Here is a 16,868-nt window from a genome sequence, read left to right on the forward strand (position 1 = left end):
TTTGGTCCAACTCCTTGCAAAGTTCCTGTTTTGACAGTGTTTACTATGATAATTTACAATTGTGCCATTTTCTGCACTTTGCAATTTAGCTACTGCACTATCTATTCTGGTAGTGGTTTGAAGTGTTTTCTCCTCTCTCCCAGATGAAAAATTGTAGTATAAACCTTGGCTACTGCTAGCAGCTGCACGGAGTAAGCTCAGCATTGCATCAGCCAGACATTTACTCGTAGTATTTGCACCCATTCACGTTTTAGATTACTTCTGCACTGTTTATATGCAATAAAAAAGTCAACAATATTTAAAGACATTTATAAGAATACGTAGATCATGTACAGGCAGAAGAGCAAAGTCTAGACTAATTCTCCATTTTCCATAATCGTTGCAAAAATAGAAGACAATATTAATTATTGAGAATGTTACAATTAAGATGTTGGTGCCATTTCAAAATGCACTTCAAATACTTGGAGGCAGGATGGATGCTTATAGATACGCTAAACAGAAAGCTGCCACTACACCTTGCAAATAGAAAAAGGCATCTGCATTTTAAACAAAAAAACAAAATGAAATCTCTGCTTGCAGGTCTTCATCTCTTTTCAAAAGCTCTGGATATACAACAGTTCTGCCTCTCAGCCGCAGAAATCAGCCATTATTCCTGACCAACACATCTGCCACGGTGGTCAAGCTAAGAGGGAGACAGACAGTCCCACTGACAGCTTTGCCACTGAGCGAGCTATCCGCTCTTAACACGGGAGAAAAGAGAGCGACCTTATTTGTAAGGCGTTTCCACATTTACTCACATTAGGTGTTGTCATAGTTATGTGTCACTCTCAACACGGGGTAAACTAATCAAAACAAACAATTTCTAACTCTGTTTATTTGCAATTATAAGACTGGGCATCCATTCACCTGTTAAGATTAAAAGCCTTCAAAAAGGAGAGACAATTATATTGTCCCTAATTTCATTGGAAAGTCACGTATTGTTAATTAAGTGTGATCAGATCTATCGCATGTCAGTGACTTTTACCTCAAGGAGGAGACAAATGCGTTGAAATTATTAAAAACCAAGACAAAAAAGACTGATATACAACAAGCCAGTGTAACATTTTTAAAACCATGTAACTCAAATCAATAAGCACGCAGTATCAAAAGGGTATCTTTTAAAAGGATACCGTTTAACTGGACTCTTCGGAAGGTTCTGAGCAAATTTTCTGCACAAAACTCTTAAGGAATGTGACTGGGCATGGAATGACAAAAGTAATACACAAAAAGCAAATCATGAAGATGGATGGTTTTCAACTTGACAAATATTAACAGTAGAGTGTGGTATGGATTTGTACTAAAACACTGTTATTTTACATATTATTTCATCTGGAAAAGGAGACACATACTCAATGAGCACCATCTGTGGATGACAAAAATTAAGACTATTTTCAGGGCTAATGAAAATTCTACCAGAGGCAGAACAAGAAAAGATGGTCGATGATTAACTCATAATGAACAAATATGGGGAAAATATTGCATTGTAGTATTCAATCATTTACTTCAGTCCTGTAGCTTATTAGAGGGACTTTTTTGTATTGCAACTTCTGTCTGCAGCAGTGGTTTGCACTGCAGAATGACACGCAAACACATGTTTTTAAAACAGTGTTAATTGTATTATTAAAAAAAAATATCCAAACCAGCTTCACTTATAAAAAGCTCCATTTGCACAGCAATCCAAATTATTATTGTCAGTTACTTAGGCTGTATTATATTCTGCCTGGAGGATCACTCAGGTAAAACATGTAGGATGAATCTCTCATAAAAACAAAGCCAACACCATTTAAGTTATTACAAAACCCAGCATTTTAATCTTGAAGACTTTTCAAACATTACTGAAATATGGTTGTGGGAAACTGTGTCACTTCTTCAAAAGAAGAATTTGTTTGTATATCCAAACAAATTTGTATCTTTTCCAGTTACAGAGTTTGATTTTCATTGTTCAGTTCCGCATTGCCAACATAGCATTTATGTCCCAAATAAGATTCCGTAACTGATCCATGATCTGCTTCAGCTGCTGATTCTTCTGTTTCAGTTTCTGTGGGAAGAGTTTATTAGAAGTTTTTTTGTGACCAGTTCAAACAGCACACTCAGAAATTCAGCAAAAGTTAGCGTTATGAAATGCTATATGGACCTTTTTCTCAGTTGTCCATGAGCAGTATTAGTGGGATAACGCAGACTCTTGAAAGCACACTCTAAAAATACAAGAAAGCCCCAAAAGTTAAGGACCATTGCTAGAGGGGGAATGCTGTTTCTTTTGCACAGCAGTCTTTTTATCAAAACACTTGATCTCTTCAAAAACTGGAGGCTGTGGGGATCAGTCCTCTCTTCCCAAAATCCAAAAGCTAGCACTTGAAGTAAGAAGAAAGATTTTGGGGAACAGGTAAATTTATGTGAATATACGTTGTGTAACTTGGGTGGACAGAAAAATGAGTGATTAACAGGAGGTAGATGTTTGAACAAAGCGCAAGGTACTGGTGAGGCCAATCAAGCTTTTCCTGTCTATGTACGTCAACCTGGATGTGCTAAGGGGTCCTGTCTTGAAACAGTTATTTCCAAGGAAGCCAAATTCTTTAAAATGAAGTATTTGTTTTTGCAAACTGCAGAAGCATTTGAAGGAACAGAAGAACAGCAAGAGAGGAAATGGCCTCAAGTTATGCCAGGGAAGGTTTAGATTGAATATTATGAAACATTTCTTCACGGAAAGGGCTGTCAGGCATGGGAACAGGCTGCCCAGGGAAGTGGCGGTGTCACCATTCCTGGAGGTATTTGAGAGATGTGTGGATGAGGTGCTCAGGGACATGGTTTAGTGCCAGACTTCACAGTGTTGGGTTTATGGTTGGGCTTGATGTTCTTAAAGGTCTTTTCCAACCTAAACAGTTCTGTGATCCCGTGTCTTTACGTAAGAAAGGTCAGCACACTAAGACATCACACTGCCTCCCTAACCTTTCATGCTTCACAATAATACACAGATTTGTTGTCCAATTTATTAATTTTCCTGCTCAAATCAAAGTTGTCAAGATGTAGGTTGCTGTGTATTGTTACCAACCCTATATACTTCATTTCATTCTGATTTGGTAAGAGATCAGCCTTCTCACATTAGAGATGAAAATGCTGATTCATTAGGGAAGTCTGGAGTTCCAAGCAGACTGAAAGCACAGGAAAGATTTGCTACCAGCAAAAGAAGACAAACGATTCAAAATATTTCAGGTTAGATATAACTTTGTTATTTGCACTACACACATGGCAGTACTTTAAAAGGGTGACTCAGAACAGTCATACAACCAACGTAACTGGAACACTAATAAAAGGAAGCAATAAAAGAAGCAATAACCCTGAAAATCAGTCTTCTGAATTTTGATGCAGACAACACACCAACATTCTTAAGTTGCCGAGCTGATCAGCTGGGAAAGAAGTCCGGAGAAAAAAGGAAGTGAATCATCAGACCTGTAAAAATGGCCTGAAGTAATATGGTAATTAGGCTTAGATTACATGGGGAACATAGTATTTGAGTAAGGGAAATATTCCTGAACAGATTTTGGTGGACACATTCCGTGGAAGCAGGGACAACACTCAATTCCAGACTCCTGAGGAGGGTGTAAAAACAGATGTAGGTCAGTTCATGCACAATAACTCGGAATTTCTAACGAAGCATTTGACAGAGTAAAAAGTATTTTAAAGATAACTGTGTGTATTTATCAAATGCTTCTTTCTTTTCCATTTGCAAATCCAAGACTTCACAATGTACAGTAGAGATTCAACCCCTAAAGGCAAGAGAAAAAACTGAGAAACCACAGCATCCAAATGACAGAATTGCAAGTGTCTCCCTGCAAAAGCTCATAAGGTAAGACCTTGATGCTTGAGAAAGCACAAGAGGGATGAGATAAACAAGCATGTTCATACCTGTGGCATTTTTAAACACATTTCTGTTTGCCATCCTCAACATTCAATCTCAGAGAAATCAATGCATGTTACATCAAAATTGCCAGTTTAATGCAAGCTGTCGCTCACTGATACTGGGGGCATGCCATCTCACGATTTTTCAAAGCCTTCATCGGTAGAAATGAAGGCTGAAGAGTCAGTGATGGTTATTCAAGGCGCAGACAGAAAGAAGAACCATTAACCTCTGATGTGCAGACTGTGTTCTCCCTACACCCACGTCTAACTGTATGGTTAAATACTGTTATGCAGGTATGCCGACGTGAACTTCACGTAAGTTATCCCAAAAGACTCATTCTGTAAAGCTGTTTTCATTTCTTATGCAAGTGTTACAAAACTGTAAATTGCTTGATCTTTACTTGATGCTAGACAAGGGAACTTTCAAATTGGATTTCATTTCTTTTCCAAGTGCCTGTAAAGACAAGAAGTATACTGTTGTTACCTTATTTATCTAAAGATAATTTTAGATCCCTGTCTTCAGTGGAGAGCTATTTTCTTAGCTCTTCTATTCTACTTTTCCTAGAGACAGAAAATCATCCAAGATGAAGCACCATCTCTGGATTGCTAGGCTGACAAAAAGAGTAGAGGGGAAAAAAAATTCACTTCAGGGAGCATGGTCTCCTAATTGAAATGCATGGAGTGATCTGTGTTACCAATCTCTGACAGGCAGTGGTCCACACCACAAAGTACTACATAATTAGTAGGTTCTGCATCACTGGCTGTGCTGGCCTCTGCTTAAGACTTTGCTGAACCAGTAAGAACATCTCAACTCAGGTCTAACCTTGGAAAGACAAGTGAAATGGCCTTCTTGGGGGACGGGAAAGTTCTGTAAGCAGCTTCTGCAGCACTGACAAATTTTCGTTTGAACAGATTGCTTGCAAGTTGTCTCCCATGAAAGGACTCAGCTGAACTCTGCACTGCTTCTCAGGATTAACAGTTGTATGAAACAAGAAAAGGTACTTCATCCCACATACATGCCACAGCTTCTGACTTTGTTTTAAGACAGCACAGGAAAACTCTCTCATATGAGTCAGTTCATACTGAGTTTAAGAGATCTAAAGTCACTTTCTAAATGACAGGCCTGTTTCTGCTAGTCCCTCCCTGTCAGAGAAGTCATCCGACTTGAAACCAATCCTAAGGTGTCTTCTTTAGTGACAGGAATTTTCAGTGTGATTAACGATCCATTTTGACTGACACTATGACCAGCATGACGGAGTTGGCAAGGACTGCACCTTCCCCCAACCAATGAGATCGTAGAAGCCTTAGGTCAGGCAGGGCATTTATAAGAACACGTGCAGAAGCACAAACCCCACGTGAACAAAACAAAGTGGGAGAACCATAAATAGTTGTCTTTCAAGGAACATGCCATAAAGAACTTGACATGTTTCATATAGTTTTGGGTTCGGTAGGTCACAGTAATTTCAACTCTGACTGGAGTCAATTTTTGACTTAAACTCTGTTTTGGTTCACTTCCATTTCCTTTGAAATCAGTGCTGTCTAGACCAAGGCACAACTGTCTATCAGAGATGTATCAAAACTTTCCTTTGCACACTGTTCCCATCTCTTTCCTCATCTTAAGCTCAGCTATCTTTCACATTTTAAAACCTAAACATCACTCCGAGTTATTATAGAATCATAGTATGGTTTGGGTTGGAAGGGCCCTTAAAGACCATCTAGTTCCACCCCCCCTGCCATGGGCAGGGACACCTTCCACTAGACCAGGTTGCTCAAAGCCTCATCCAGCCTGGCCTTGAACACTTCCAGGGATGGGGCATCCACAGTTTCTCTGGGCAACCTGTTCCAGTGCCTCACCACCCTCTCCGTGAAGAACAACTTCCTGATATCTAATCTAAACCTCCCTGTTTTCAATTTGTACCCGTTACCCCTTGTCCTATCACTACAGGCTCTTGTAAAAAGTCCTCTCCCAGCACCCTTGTAGGCCCCCTTCAGATACTGGAAAGCTGCACTCATTACATTTGTTAAAAGTCCCTTCTTCAGGCAAAGATAACAGTGTAAACACTGTAGAAGAACAAGATTATATTCCAACTGATGTCTGTAAAAACATCAAAAGTACTTGCCTATGTTGTATAGACACTTCTTTCTTATTTTCTCTTAAGCAAAGAGGAGTTTCCCTCTTGAAAATCTTACATTCTCCTGAATGCTGTGCAAGCTATAGTTTTTACCTGTCCTGTTCAAGAACGGCAACAGCACAGGTCAGAAGTACATCTAAGCTTAATAAGGCATTCAACATTATTAATAGTAGTACTTTGCTGCATAAATCTCAGCAGAATTAAAACAATTACGTTTACTTTGTTGATTGACTCTACTACAGAGAGAACCTGCAACATCTTTTTCATAAGCATGTTACTCCTTCTGACCATTAAAACTGCTGCAGGAAGCGGTTGTTGAAAATCTTATGAAGGGATAATGGCCTCAGCTTTTCCATGTAAGTCAAATCCAAGAAATTTCTGTAGAAACACAGTGTTTGTGATAGGCGAGAATAAGCACAGCCTGCCCTGGCAATTTATACTGTTCTTTTTTTTAAGTGAGTGCTTCATAATGAAATCTCTGAGGTGGTAGAAACACCTTTTGGGATTTCCCCCCCCTCCCCTTACTTTTATAGTCAAAAGATTTACAATGTTTTATGCACACAGTAGGAAAAAAAATGCCTCAACAGTTTGCTCAAACTCTCTTAAAGCTGCCAGGTGATGTTCTAACTTATCGCTCCTCATTTGATACCAAGGCCCACTTTCCATCATCATAAATTCACGTATCCATCTATTCATAATGTTTTTTTAAATGAATAAAGAGTATTCAGCACTAATACCCTAAGTGCAATTAAACATGGGCACACTCACTGTTAATAACTACAGCTTTTCCTGATGTCATTCACAGGCTTAACTGTTCTATTCTTACTGGAAATGAGAGACTGAATTTTCTGTCTCCCTCCTCACCTAACAGGTGAAAGCAAAACTGCTCTTTCTGCATGCATAACTCTCATTTGCATGCATAACTCTCGTTCCTGAAACAGGCAGAGGCACCAGTGACAGCCTGAGCTCCACTGCATGCTCAATACTTGTCACATAGTCAACCAGACAGCAATTTCACGTATCCACTGCTCTGTTGTTCAAAGAGGAGTAAATATGTCCATTAAAATAGGTGGAGGATTGCTTCACACCAATTATTTATCATTCAGTGATGAAGTCGCAGGTCTTATTTACTGAGTATCCTCTGAGCTATGTAGCTTGTAACGGAATTATCCATTCCCTAAGGTGCTTCTCCACCACACTCCTCAGTGTTACATCCCCATTCTTAACAGGAAAATTGCACAGATGTATGATCCTCCGTTACAGATGGCAAACTAAATCACAGGAACACTATGGGTAAAACTGGAGTGCCTACTAACTTTGTCCAAAGACATCAAAGATTCGAGTCCACCACTGAGCTTTGTATTTTCACAGCTTCCCACATACTCAAAGGACAGCTATCACCAACTGTAAGGGGAAGAATGAACAACTATCAGAGACATTTTGTGGCAGAGACAAGGATAAAAATCCAGTTCTCAAGAGCAGCCTTCAGTTACTTAATCACTAATCACATTAAATCCTTCCTTCTCATTCCCAAACTCCCTCCTTATTCAATATACCCATGCAAGTTATGCAATACATAAACTAGGATTCTTATAATCTTATTTATCACAATACTGATTCAATCTAAACAATGCCTAGTTTGCAGCAAAAGCAGAATGGCTCAAGGACTCTTCCAGGAAATAAAGGGGTGTGGAGGGAACACAGACAGGACAGGGGATGGAAGAGGAACCAAATGTGATAATGTAATAAAGGTTGTATAATATGTATTTATATGGGGACAGAAGGGGACAACTGAGATTGTAGGAACAGCTTTAAGTTTGGTGTTTCCTAGCTTTTCTCAAACTTGTAACCACAATGTCGTTTTGCTATAGGAAGTATATCTACTTGAAAATTTTGCATGCAAGATTTTATAGAAAAATGAAAAGGAACTATTTTATTATATGGATAAAATGCCCCTGAGCACTGAGAGAGCTGGCTGATGACAAGACCACTCTACCTCATCTTCTATAGCAGGCGGGGAGATGCTCCTGATGAAAAAGGAATCATCTCTAACTCATCTTCAAGAAAAACAAGAAGGGAGATCCAGAAGACTACGGAAACTACAGGCTGGTCAGCCTAACACCAGACCCCAGAAAGACCATGCAGCAAATCCTTCTGGGAGTCATATTCAGTCACAGGAATTGAATGATAAGGTGACCTGGAACAGTCAACTTGGATTCACCAAAGATGTGTTGTGCCTGACCAACTGGACAGCCTTCTATTGAGAAATGACCAGCTGTGTGGCCAAGGGAAGAGCAGGTCTATTTTCTTCACTTTTGTATTAGTCAAGATTTTGACCCAGTCTCTCATAATATCTTTGTAGCCAAGCTGGAGAGATGTGGTTGGATAGGTGGATTACAGGGTCGATGGAAAACTGGGAGAAGTGGTCAATATACTCAGTGGTAGGATGTCCACTTCAGAGGGATCTCAACAGGTGGGAACGGCAGGCCAACACCTATCTCAGGAACTTCAATTAAAGTGCATCTGAAAGCAGAATAAACTCCTACAACAGCCCAGGCAGATGGCTGACTGAATAGCAAGCAGATTTGCAGAAAAAGACCTGAGGTCCTTTTTGAAATTTTCTGACAAGCTGAACATGAGTCAGCAGTGGATCTTTCTGCAACAACAACAAAGACTAACTGCCCACTGCTCTGTATTAGCGAGAGTGTAGCTTGCAGGTCAAGTGAAACTGTCATTCTCCCCTATTTGATTCTGGAGAACAATTGTCCAATTTTGGGCTCAATAGAAAACACTAACATACTAGTGAACGTCTAGTGGAAGTCCACCAAGATGATTAGAGTTAGATTTGTTCAGTTTCAAGCAGAGAAGGCTGAGGCAGGATGGCAATGATGCCTTCAGCTACCTAATGAATATCATGGAAAAGACAAAGCCGGACTCTTCTTGAACACACACAGCAAAAGGATGAGGGGCAGTGGACCTGGAGTTGCAACAATGAAAACGCCAATGTAACTAAGGAAACTTTCACAGTGAAAGTTGAAAGACACTTAAGAAGGGCCCAGGAAGGGGAGAATTTCCTTACAGATATTCAAAATGCTACTGGATATGAGCCTGAGCAACCGGATCTAATTTTGACACTTGGCCTTTCTTTTTGCTGAGGGTTGAATCAGGTAGTTGTCAGACCTCCCACTGAGCCTAAATCCCTCTATGATTCTACCACTGCAGAGTGCCGGTTTGGCTACCCAAACCAGGATGGAACTGCACCCAATGCAGATTAATCTGCTGAGAAGGTGTCCAAATACACAACTCTTCCTCTCTGTTAAAGTGTTCCTCGGAGCACTTTAATATTTGGGGTGAAAAAGGAGTCTACAAATACAAAACAGATCAAAAATACAGGCAAATAGCATCCATGACAGTTTAAATGCAGTAGAAGTTTTCAGCATAGTCAAAAGTGGTTTTCAGGCAAAGTTCTCCAAAGACAAAGGCTAATTGCAAATTGCTGTCATTTTAAGGGCCTCTTCCTAAACAACATCAGCAGCAGTACACAATGGTTTCGCTACCAAAAAAGCCCAGGGCTAAACTCATAACAACTTAATTTAAAAGCTTGTCACGTAGATTGACTTTTCTCTTAGCAAGATCACTGTTAACCAGTTAGCGAAGATTAATTAAGAATACCAAACACGATTATTTTTAAAGGGTCATCTGAAATGTCCTAATGCTAGTTCACATCATTTCACTTTCATCCTCATGTACTGAGATTATTAATTATGGGATGGTTTTCCTAAGCACTTCATTTGAAACCAGACCTATAGCAGCCAAAAGCCCAAAGCTGTATTTGCTCCATTTCTAAAAAAAAGGCAGTAAAGAAAAATGCTGATAAGGCAGCAACACAGATTAAAGTGTTCTCAGTCTGATTTTATATTTTCTGTTGTAAGCCTGTCAAAGGTACTGCAAGACCATGGACCTAAGGTGATCCTGACCTCTTGAAAATATTATAGATGATGCTATACTTAGAAGGTAAGAAACCTGTAGATAGATCATTACAGACTCAAAAAATACGAAGACAAGTATGGAAATTTTGATAACAGCTTCCCAATGGTGCAAATAGTAATCACGTTCATTGCAAACTGGATCAGGACTTGTATTAATAGTCCAATGCAAATGCTGATTCTGGAACAGTAAATTATTTATTCCAGAAAATACCCAACCACCTCAACAATTCACAAACCTGAAAAACAAATACAGATAGAAGGAATAAACAACATTTTTGGGAACTGCAGGAGAGAACTGTTTAGTACAAAAGGTAGAGGTAGTCAGTGCTTAATAAATTGTTTGCTTCTTTGTTTTTTTATAATAATGGTGCATTCTTTTTAGAATGCTAGCAAGAATCCCTTTTGGTTTTAGGCTCAATAGGTTTTATTTAAACCTACAGTTGCTAAGTATTACTGAACTGCTAGGACAGAGATTCACTATATTGTAAACTGATCTATAATTTAAATTAATGGACAACTACTTCTTAGCCAAGGTGGGGACATCAAACTTTCTGACCTGAAAGATAAATCCAATATAGCAAAATAAATTAATAAATAAGACCAAAAGATGTCACCATACAATAAACCAGTATGAAAAGCTACTGCAGCATTTTGGAACTCTGCTACATCAACAGATTCCTCTGCTCCGTAAGTGAGATGGTGAGAATAGTAAGCAGGTGATGCTCCCCACCCACCTCCTCCTCTGAGGATGCCCCCTTCCCAGACAACTGCTGTAGCAATGTAGAGCTGTTATGCTTCAAGTCAGTGGTTCCTGCAAGGAGGGATGTTTTTGTGTGAGAATATATGACCCACAACATTTATATGATCTACTAGTTTTGGTTGCGCTTCACAGTGCAGGGTAGTTAGTGAGTTACACATGCATCCAGAGCCACTAAAGAGATCAGATCGGCTGGGATAACACAGCTAGGAGGGCAAAATTAATAGATCCATGAAAGGTCAAAGAATTCAAGGGCCTCAACAGTGTGTAGCTTATTGGAATAATGCCTTTTTCGGTACCAGTAACATGCAAGACTGAGAAGATACTGCCTATCACAGAAAAAAGGACTAGGTGAGAGCAGGACAACCAGCTGAAGGGAGAAAGGTAGCGGGTCAAGAATATAAAAAGCTGCTTCATCTGTCTCGTTGGTTTCCCTGGCATCTTCATCAACATTTTGCATTACTGAACTTTTGCCAAAATAAATTAAGGAAAATTGAGCTGGAGGTGGATGTTACACACTACAGCAGACTGAAAATGTGTCAGGAGTGCCAGCAAAGAATCAGAGAGGGCTATCCGACACCAGCAGCCAGTGTCACAAATTAGACCAATTAACCTGATACTAGTGATTTTTCTTTCCAAAGATAAGTATTTTTTTATTTCTAGTCATAAAAAAACCCAAAGCATTTCCAAATCTGTAATATATTAAAATTTGAAGTTTGAAAGTGGTAGTGGATGTGCTTATACAGCTGGTGAAAGACAAAAGGAAAAGTTTAATGTACTTTCAAAAACAAGTATGAATTTCTTTTGCAGCAGTTAGTAAGTATTTGTCCACAAAAATACTGGAGATTCTGAAGATTTACTGTGGAAAATCTGGAAACAAGGTCTAGGCATTTAAGTCTAAATACAGGATTTCAGGTCAGATTTAAGTGACTGTGTATATTCATAATTACCAAACCGCTAGCAATGGTCCTGTAATACCTTCAACCTTTTGAAGGCTTAGAATTCACCATAAACATTTCTGAAATTCTTTCCACAAGATCATTCCAAGGAGGTTTAAAAGCATATTAGCATACAAGTACAACAACAAGGGCAACAACATCTCATAAAACTATCAAAACCACAGCAAATATGGACAGTCAAGCTTATTAACACTAAAAGATTGCAAATAAATGTGCATAAATTCACAATACAACATTACATACAATATAATGTATACAACCCTGCTACATCAGCACTGCACAGAAAGAAAACGACAGGAGAGCTGACAACTGCTTTTCTCTAAATTCACGTGGTCCTCATTTTCTCCTGTACAATACGCGTGCATTTTTCTTAATAAATGGGTTATGAGAAATTCAGCACATCTCTGATTGTTGAAGACAAATAAAAATACCAGAGATATTTTAAAAGCTGAAAATCCACCAACTATTCTTTCCATAAAGAAACATTTCACACATTTATTTCCTTTCTTCAGCTATTTTTGTAGATTATGCCTTCCCCTTTTACCAAGCATTTGCAGACATTACAGCTAAGGAAATATTTAATTAATTCTCTCTCTGCACTGCACAGATTGAAGAAACAGTGTTCAAAATTGTGGTCTTGTAAAACTATATATTTTTAATCTCAACATTGTATTAGCATTTACTACAGCATATTTATTTTTAGGTTTGAATCCATCTTTTGTAATTGTACTCAATTGCATTCTGCCACTCAAACTGATAATTTAACAGCATCTTTATCATACATAGCACATTTTTTGTTCTGAATGTGTCAAGATTCATTAAATGCTACATCTAACAAAAGGAATGGTCTTCCTCAAACTGTCAAAATAAAGGAAGTAGACCTGCAAACCCTTTACCAACTCACATCATTGTGATAATATTTACACATCTGATGTTCAATACCTGTTTTTTTTAATGCCTAAGGAAGTGTTGAAGAGAAGCAAGTTCAACAGGCACCTTACCTCAACCTGTACAGCCGATATCTATTGAGTTAAGCATAACTATACTACAAGCAGGTACAATCATCTAGAAATTTAATCTTTGTAACGACAAAGTGACAGTTTTACACAACTTAATTTCAATTTTGTTACCTTATTGACTTCCATGATTTCCCTTCTCTCTTCACTAGCAAAACGAAGCTGACTTGCAGCACCACGATCATCGTGCTTGGAGCCATCTTCTTCAACATACGGAATAAGTTGCTGTGAAAAAAAACCCCACATTAGCTTATAAAAAAAACCCAAAACCCACAACACAAACAAAAAGAAAAACCAATAGAGGAGATGCTTACCACCTCAGACTTAAAGGCCTTGTAATGACCTCAGTCAGTTCTCCAGGAAAATGGTTGTCAAAAGACACAATCCCACATATTACCTTGCCTAGACCTAAGGAATTTCAAAACTCTGGGCAGAATCCAGTCTTTACATTAAGATGTTTATCACAAGTAATGCTTGTATTTTTGAACGCTGTAGACTGTGATTTTAAAATGTACTATTCCACACTATGCAATACCACAAACACTAAGCTGTCATTACTATAAAGCATTTCAGTGATATATCAAACACAATTATGACGGGCTTTACACAGCTACTTGGTTAATACCCTAAATATGACTTGCTATTTTAATGAGCCTCTGTTTGGCTGCTCTTAAGACCAGGACCACAGGTACTAAACAGTTTTTCTGTAAGAATTTCCCACTGTGATCTCCTCAGGCATATGGTATGGTATCTTTTCTGTATGCTCTTCTACAAAGCCAAAATTCTTTGATGAAGGTTGTCTAAATGAATATTAATGTATGTTTCTTTCTTAAAAAATAAAAAATAATTCATTAAAAAGCATCAGTACTAGGTACAAAAACAAATATGTGGGTTTGTGTCAGAACACTCCCAACCTACTAATATCTGCTTCAAAAACATTTACAAGCTGTAACACTTTATACATTACATGCACAGGGTCTACAGTCTATTGTTGATTTTTCTGTCCTGAACTGAGAAAAACTAAAGTTGATAGCAAAATTACATCCTTGTTGACATACACATTACAGAGAAACAACAGACTAGTGACTGAGGCAAATGAGCAAGAAGACACTAATTAGAAAGCTGAAATAATTAGATCATCTTTAAGGTCCCTTCCAACCCAAACCATACTATGATTCTATGAAAACAGATCCAGGAGGAATGGTATGCCACTCTCACCCTAACTAATAAAACACGAGGGGGTAGGCATTCTATTCACTTCAGAGTAACAAAGTCTGAGTAGATAAAAAAGAATTCCAACTATCGATACAGAACTCTGCTGTGCATAAGGTGTCAGTGAGACCTGGCATTAAAAAAAGCTTAAAGGGATCTTCTCTGTGGAGATTCTTTTTCATCCTGGTAACAGGAAAAAACCGGTAAAAGGAGGAGAAAAAAAAACAAAGGGACTGACCCCACCTCATCCCAACCGTATGTAAAAACAAGACATATCAAAAGCTTTTAAAGGGGACAAGAATTGAGCTATTGCACACAAGTCAACAAACCATGAAAAAGGTTTTATTGCTTCAATGGGGAAGCTCTTACTCCCTTGCTTGCTCTAAGGTTTCTGAATACCTTTCTCTGAAACACGTGGTAGTGACTGCTGACAGAGGTAGATTAGTAGTTCAGAATGACCTGTACAGAATGGGCTCCTTCATGTCTTTATTCCTATGCAGTGAAGAAATTAAAATATAAAATATAATGCTTAAATGATTAAAACTCAGTGGACAATCAGAAGTCTGTTAACAGAGTTGCCACAGAATCCAGAGGTCCATAATTAAAGAACGTCACAGTTCTGGTTCACATAGAGCTGCAGTAACTCAGATCATAACACAAAAGAGGCTTTAAGAGTATAACTAGGAATTAGAAAAAGCTTAACTTATGAAGGGGGAAAAGGGAAGTTTTGACTTTACTAGGAACAGCATTTTTATTAGGAAAAAATAAATGAAAATGTTATGCTGTTCGCATTTCCATCACCACTGCACATTCAGGTTTGGTTCACATCGGCTCAGCAGGTTAAGGGTAGCTGAGTGAGGGAACTACAGAGGCACAGACTGATGGCCAGAGCAAGGGAATTACTTCTATTGCATATTACTCAAGTAGCCAGGCTGGCAGGTGAGCGCTTAAAGCAGACTTTTTCGCACTATAAGAACTTCTTTAAAAAAAAAAAAAAAAAAAAAATTGCTCTGACTCTTAAGCTCTTCTTTTTCTAGGGAAAACGACTTGGTGAATGTACCAAGAAGCCTGAGGAAAAAGGCTAATATTTAAAATGAAGTTTGATGTCAAAATTGGATCCCTCTCGGTTGATACGAGCAGTTGACATTAAGGTGAAAGTTTAACAATCCTTCAACCAGCTCCAAATAATAAATAGAACTCAGTCCATTGAACAATTCCAGTCTCATTTACAACTTGTTATGAGTGTCCTGAAACTCAGGAGAATTGGATGATATGCTAAGCAGTGAGTGGTCACTCTGATTTGTAATTTATACATGAACAAAGATACTTACTTCTATGGGAACAGGATCGAGCCCAGCACAGTTTTCATTGCATTTGTCATAGACTAGTCTCAGCTTTCTGAAGAGTATTGATAGCTGACGGAGATGTTCCTGCAGCTTTCCCAGTCTGTCTTGATATGTTCCAGTATGGTAAGTAACACCATTCGGTAACTTAAGAGAACCAAAACCCCAAAATGTTAAAAATATTACATTAAAGTTTCTGTCACATGACATAATAAACTAAAATAAATCAGAAGGGTTTTTGTACATTTTAAAATAAGGCAATCCCACTATCCTCACTGAAATTCCTATTTTAGCAGGAAAACCCTGGTTTTTTTCTGCTCATCAGATGTGCCAAATCACTGCTGTCAAACAGCTCCCTGTATTCTACACTTTGGTCACTGCCAATCCCTCTATAACTCTTTTCAGTGAATGTCTTCAAAATGCTGAAGAATGACGCTGTTGTTTTCTGTTAGGAGTATTACACACTTTGAGACTTTGTGTCTCAGTCCCACGTCACAATTCAGAGACACAATCAAAGTGAATTCAAAGTTAATGAACTCTAAGTACATATGCCTATACCTAAGACAATTACAGAAGAAAACTGCCAGAATCATAAAAATACAGAGGGAATGGGAGTGATTATTTTCTGCTCTCAAAAGAGAAAACCAAGAAATGTTTGTATGTTTTCTCAGTAAGCAGCCACAAATACGTGTTATGTTCACTTTAATAACAAAAAGAAATGTCAAAAGATTCTAGGTGGAAAATATTACAGAAAGAGATCAATGAAAATTCCTCTAAAATTACTTCCCTATCTTAACAAAAAGAAAGAAACATAACTGATACATAAACTAACTTCACTATTCATAAAGGAAAACAGAGATATTAAGTGTATTTAGACTATATTTACTGCAGGCACAATAACAATTCAGTGTTTCTAACTTTTCTCCATTTTTACTTAATCTACAGGAGTAAGCAAATATCTTAAGACTAGTATTCACTTCTCCAATCAATCCCTCTTTTCAAAGCGGTTTTATCAAGTTATGTATTTAAATGCCCTTAGCTATCTCCTGTAGCTACATATAACCCAGCTGGTGGTAAAAACATGGGAAGTTGGGGATGATAAAAAGTTCTCTCTCACCTGCATGTTCCTCAGTAACTGGAAGATTTCCATGGTTCGAAATACAATGTCCTGCACAGTTTCTTGGCCAATTCGACAGAGCGAAGCTGTATTTACCTCCCTAGCTGCTTGAGCCTGGGTCCCTGAGAAAGCACCCGGGGGCATGCCTGCCCCAGCGAGAGGGGGGGTTGACATCTCTCGGTGCTAGCCAGTCCCAGAGGGTCAAGCTGAACAAAGAAGTGAAGATGGAATGATTAACTGCTTGTTTGAGCTTGTCATAATAACCGAACTTCTGTATGGTGGCTATACAACTCCATCTCCCCTGCTGTGGTCCAAGACAAAACTTTTCAACGGATAGGCAGCCCAGTGCCGTACCCTTTGGCATGGATACTGCTCCCTTACCCACTACAGCTTTGCTGGGCAGTGGA

At 38.6% G+C, this 16,868-nt stretch overlaps 1 protein-coding gene across 2 annotated transcripts; it reads right to left on the reverse strand.

Moving 5' to 3' along the window:
• Positions 1–1,761: 1,761 nt before the first annotated feature.
• Positions 1,762–16,655, reverse strand: MED30 (mediator complex subunit 30). 2 transcript variants are annotated; one of them, XM_010146996.1, is made up of 4 exons: positions 16,462–16,655; positions 15,333–15,491; positions 12,904–13,014; positions 1,762–2,077 (listed from the first exon to the last, which is right to left on the reverse strand). In XM_010146996.1, the coding sequence occupies exons 1-4, from the start codon at positions 16,633–16,635 to the stop codon at positions 1,982–1,984; spliced, it is 540 nt and encodes a 179-aa protein (XP_010145298.1). In that variant the 5' UTR covers positions 16,636–16,655; the 3' UTR covers positions 1,762–1,981. The 2 variants fall into 2 exon arrangements, with proteins under 2 accessions (XP_010145298.1, XP_010145299.1); XM_010146997.1 differs by lacking the exon at positions 12,904–13,014 and having other exon boundaries at positions 1,982–2,077; positions 16,462–16,635.
• Between the last annotated feature and the right edge of the window lie 213 nt (positions 16,656–16,868).

The sequence above is a fragment of the Eurypyga helias genome, unplaced genomic scaffold (assembly GCF_000690775.1).
Source record: "Eurypyga helias isolate BGI_N326 unplaced genomic scaffold, ASM69077v1 scaffold42022, whole genome shotgun sequence".
NCBI classification, from domain to species: Eukaryota; Metazoa; Chordata; class Aves; order Eurypygiformes; family Eurypygidae; genus Eurypyga; species Eurypyga helias.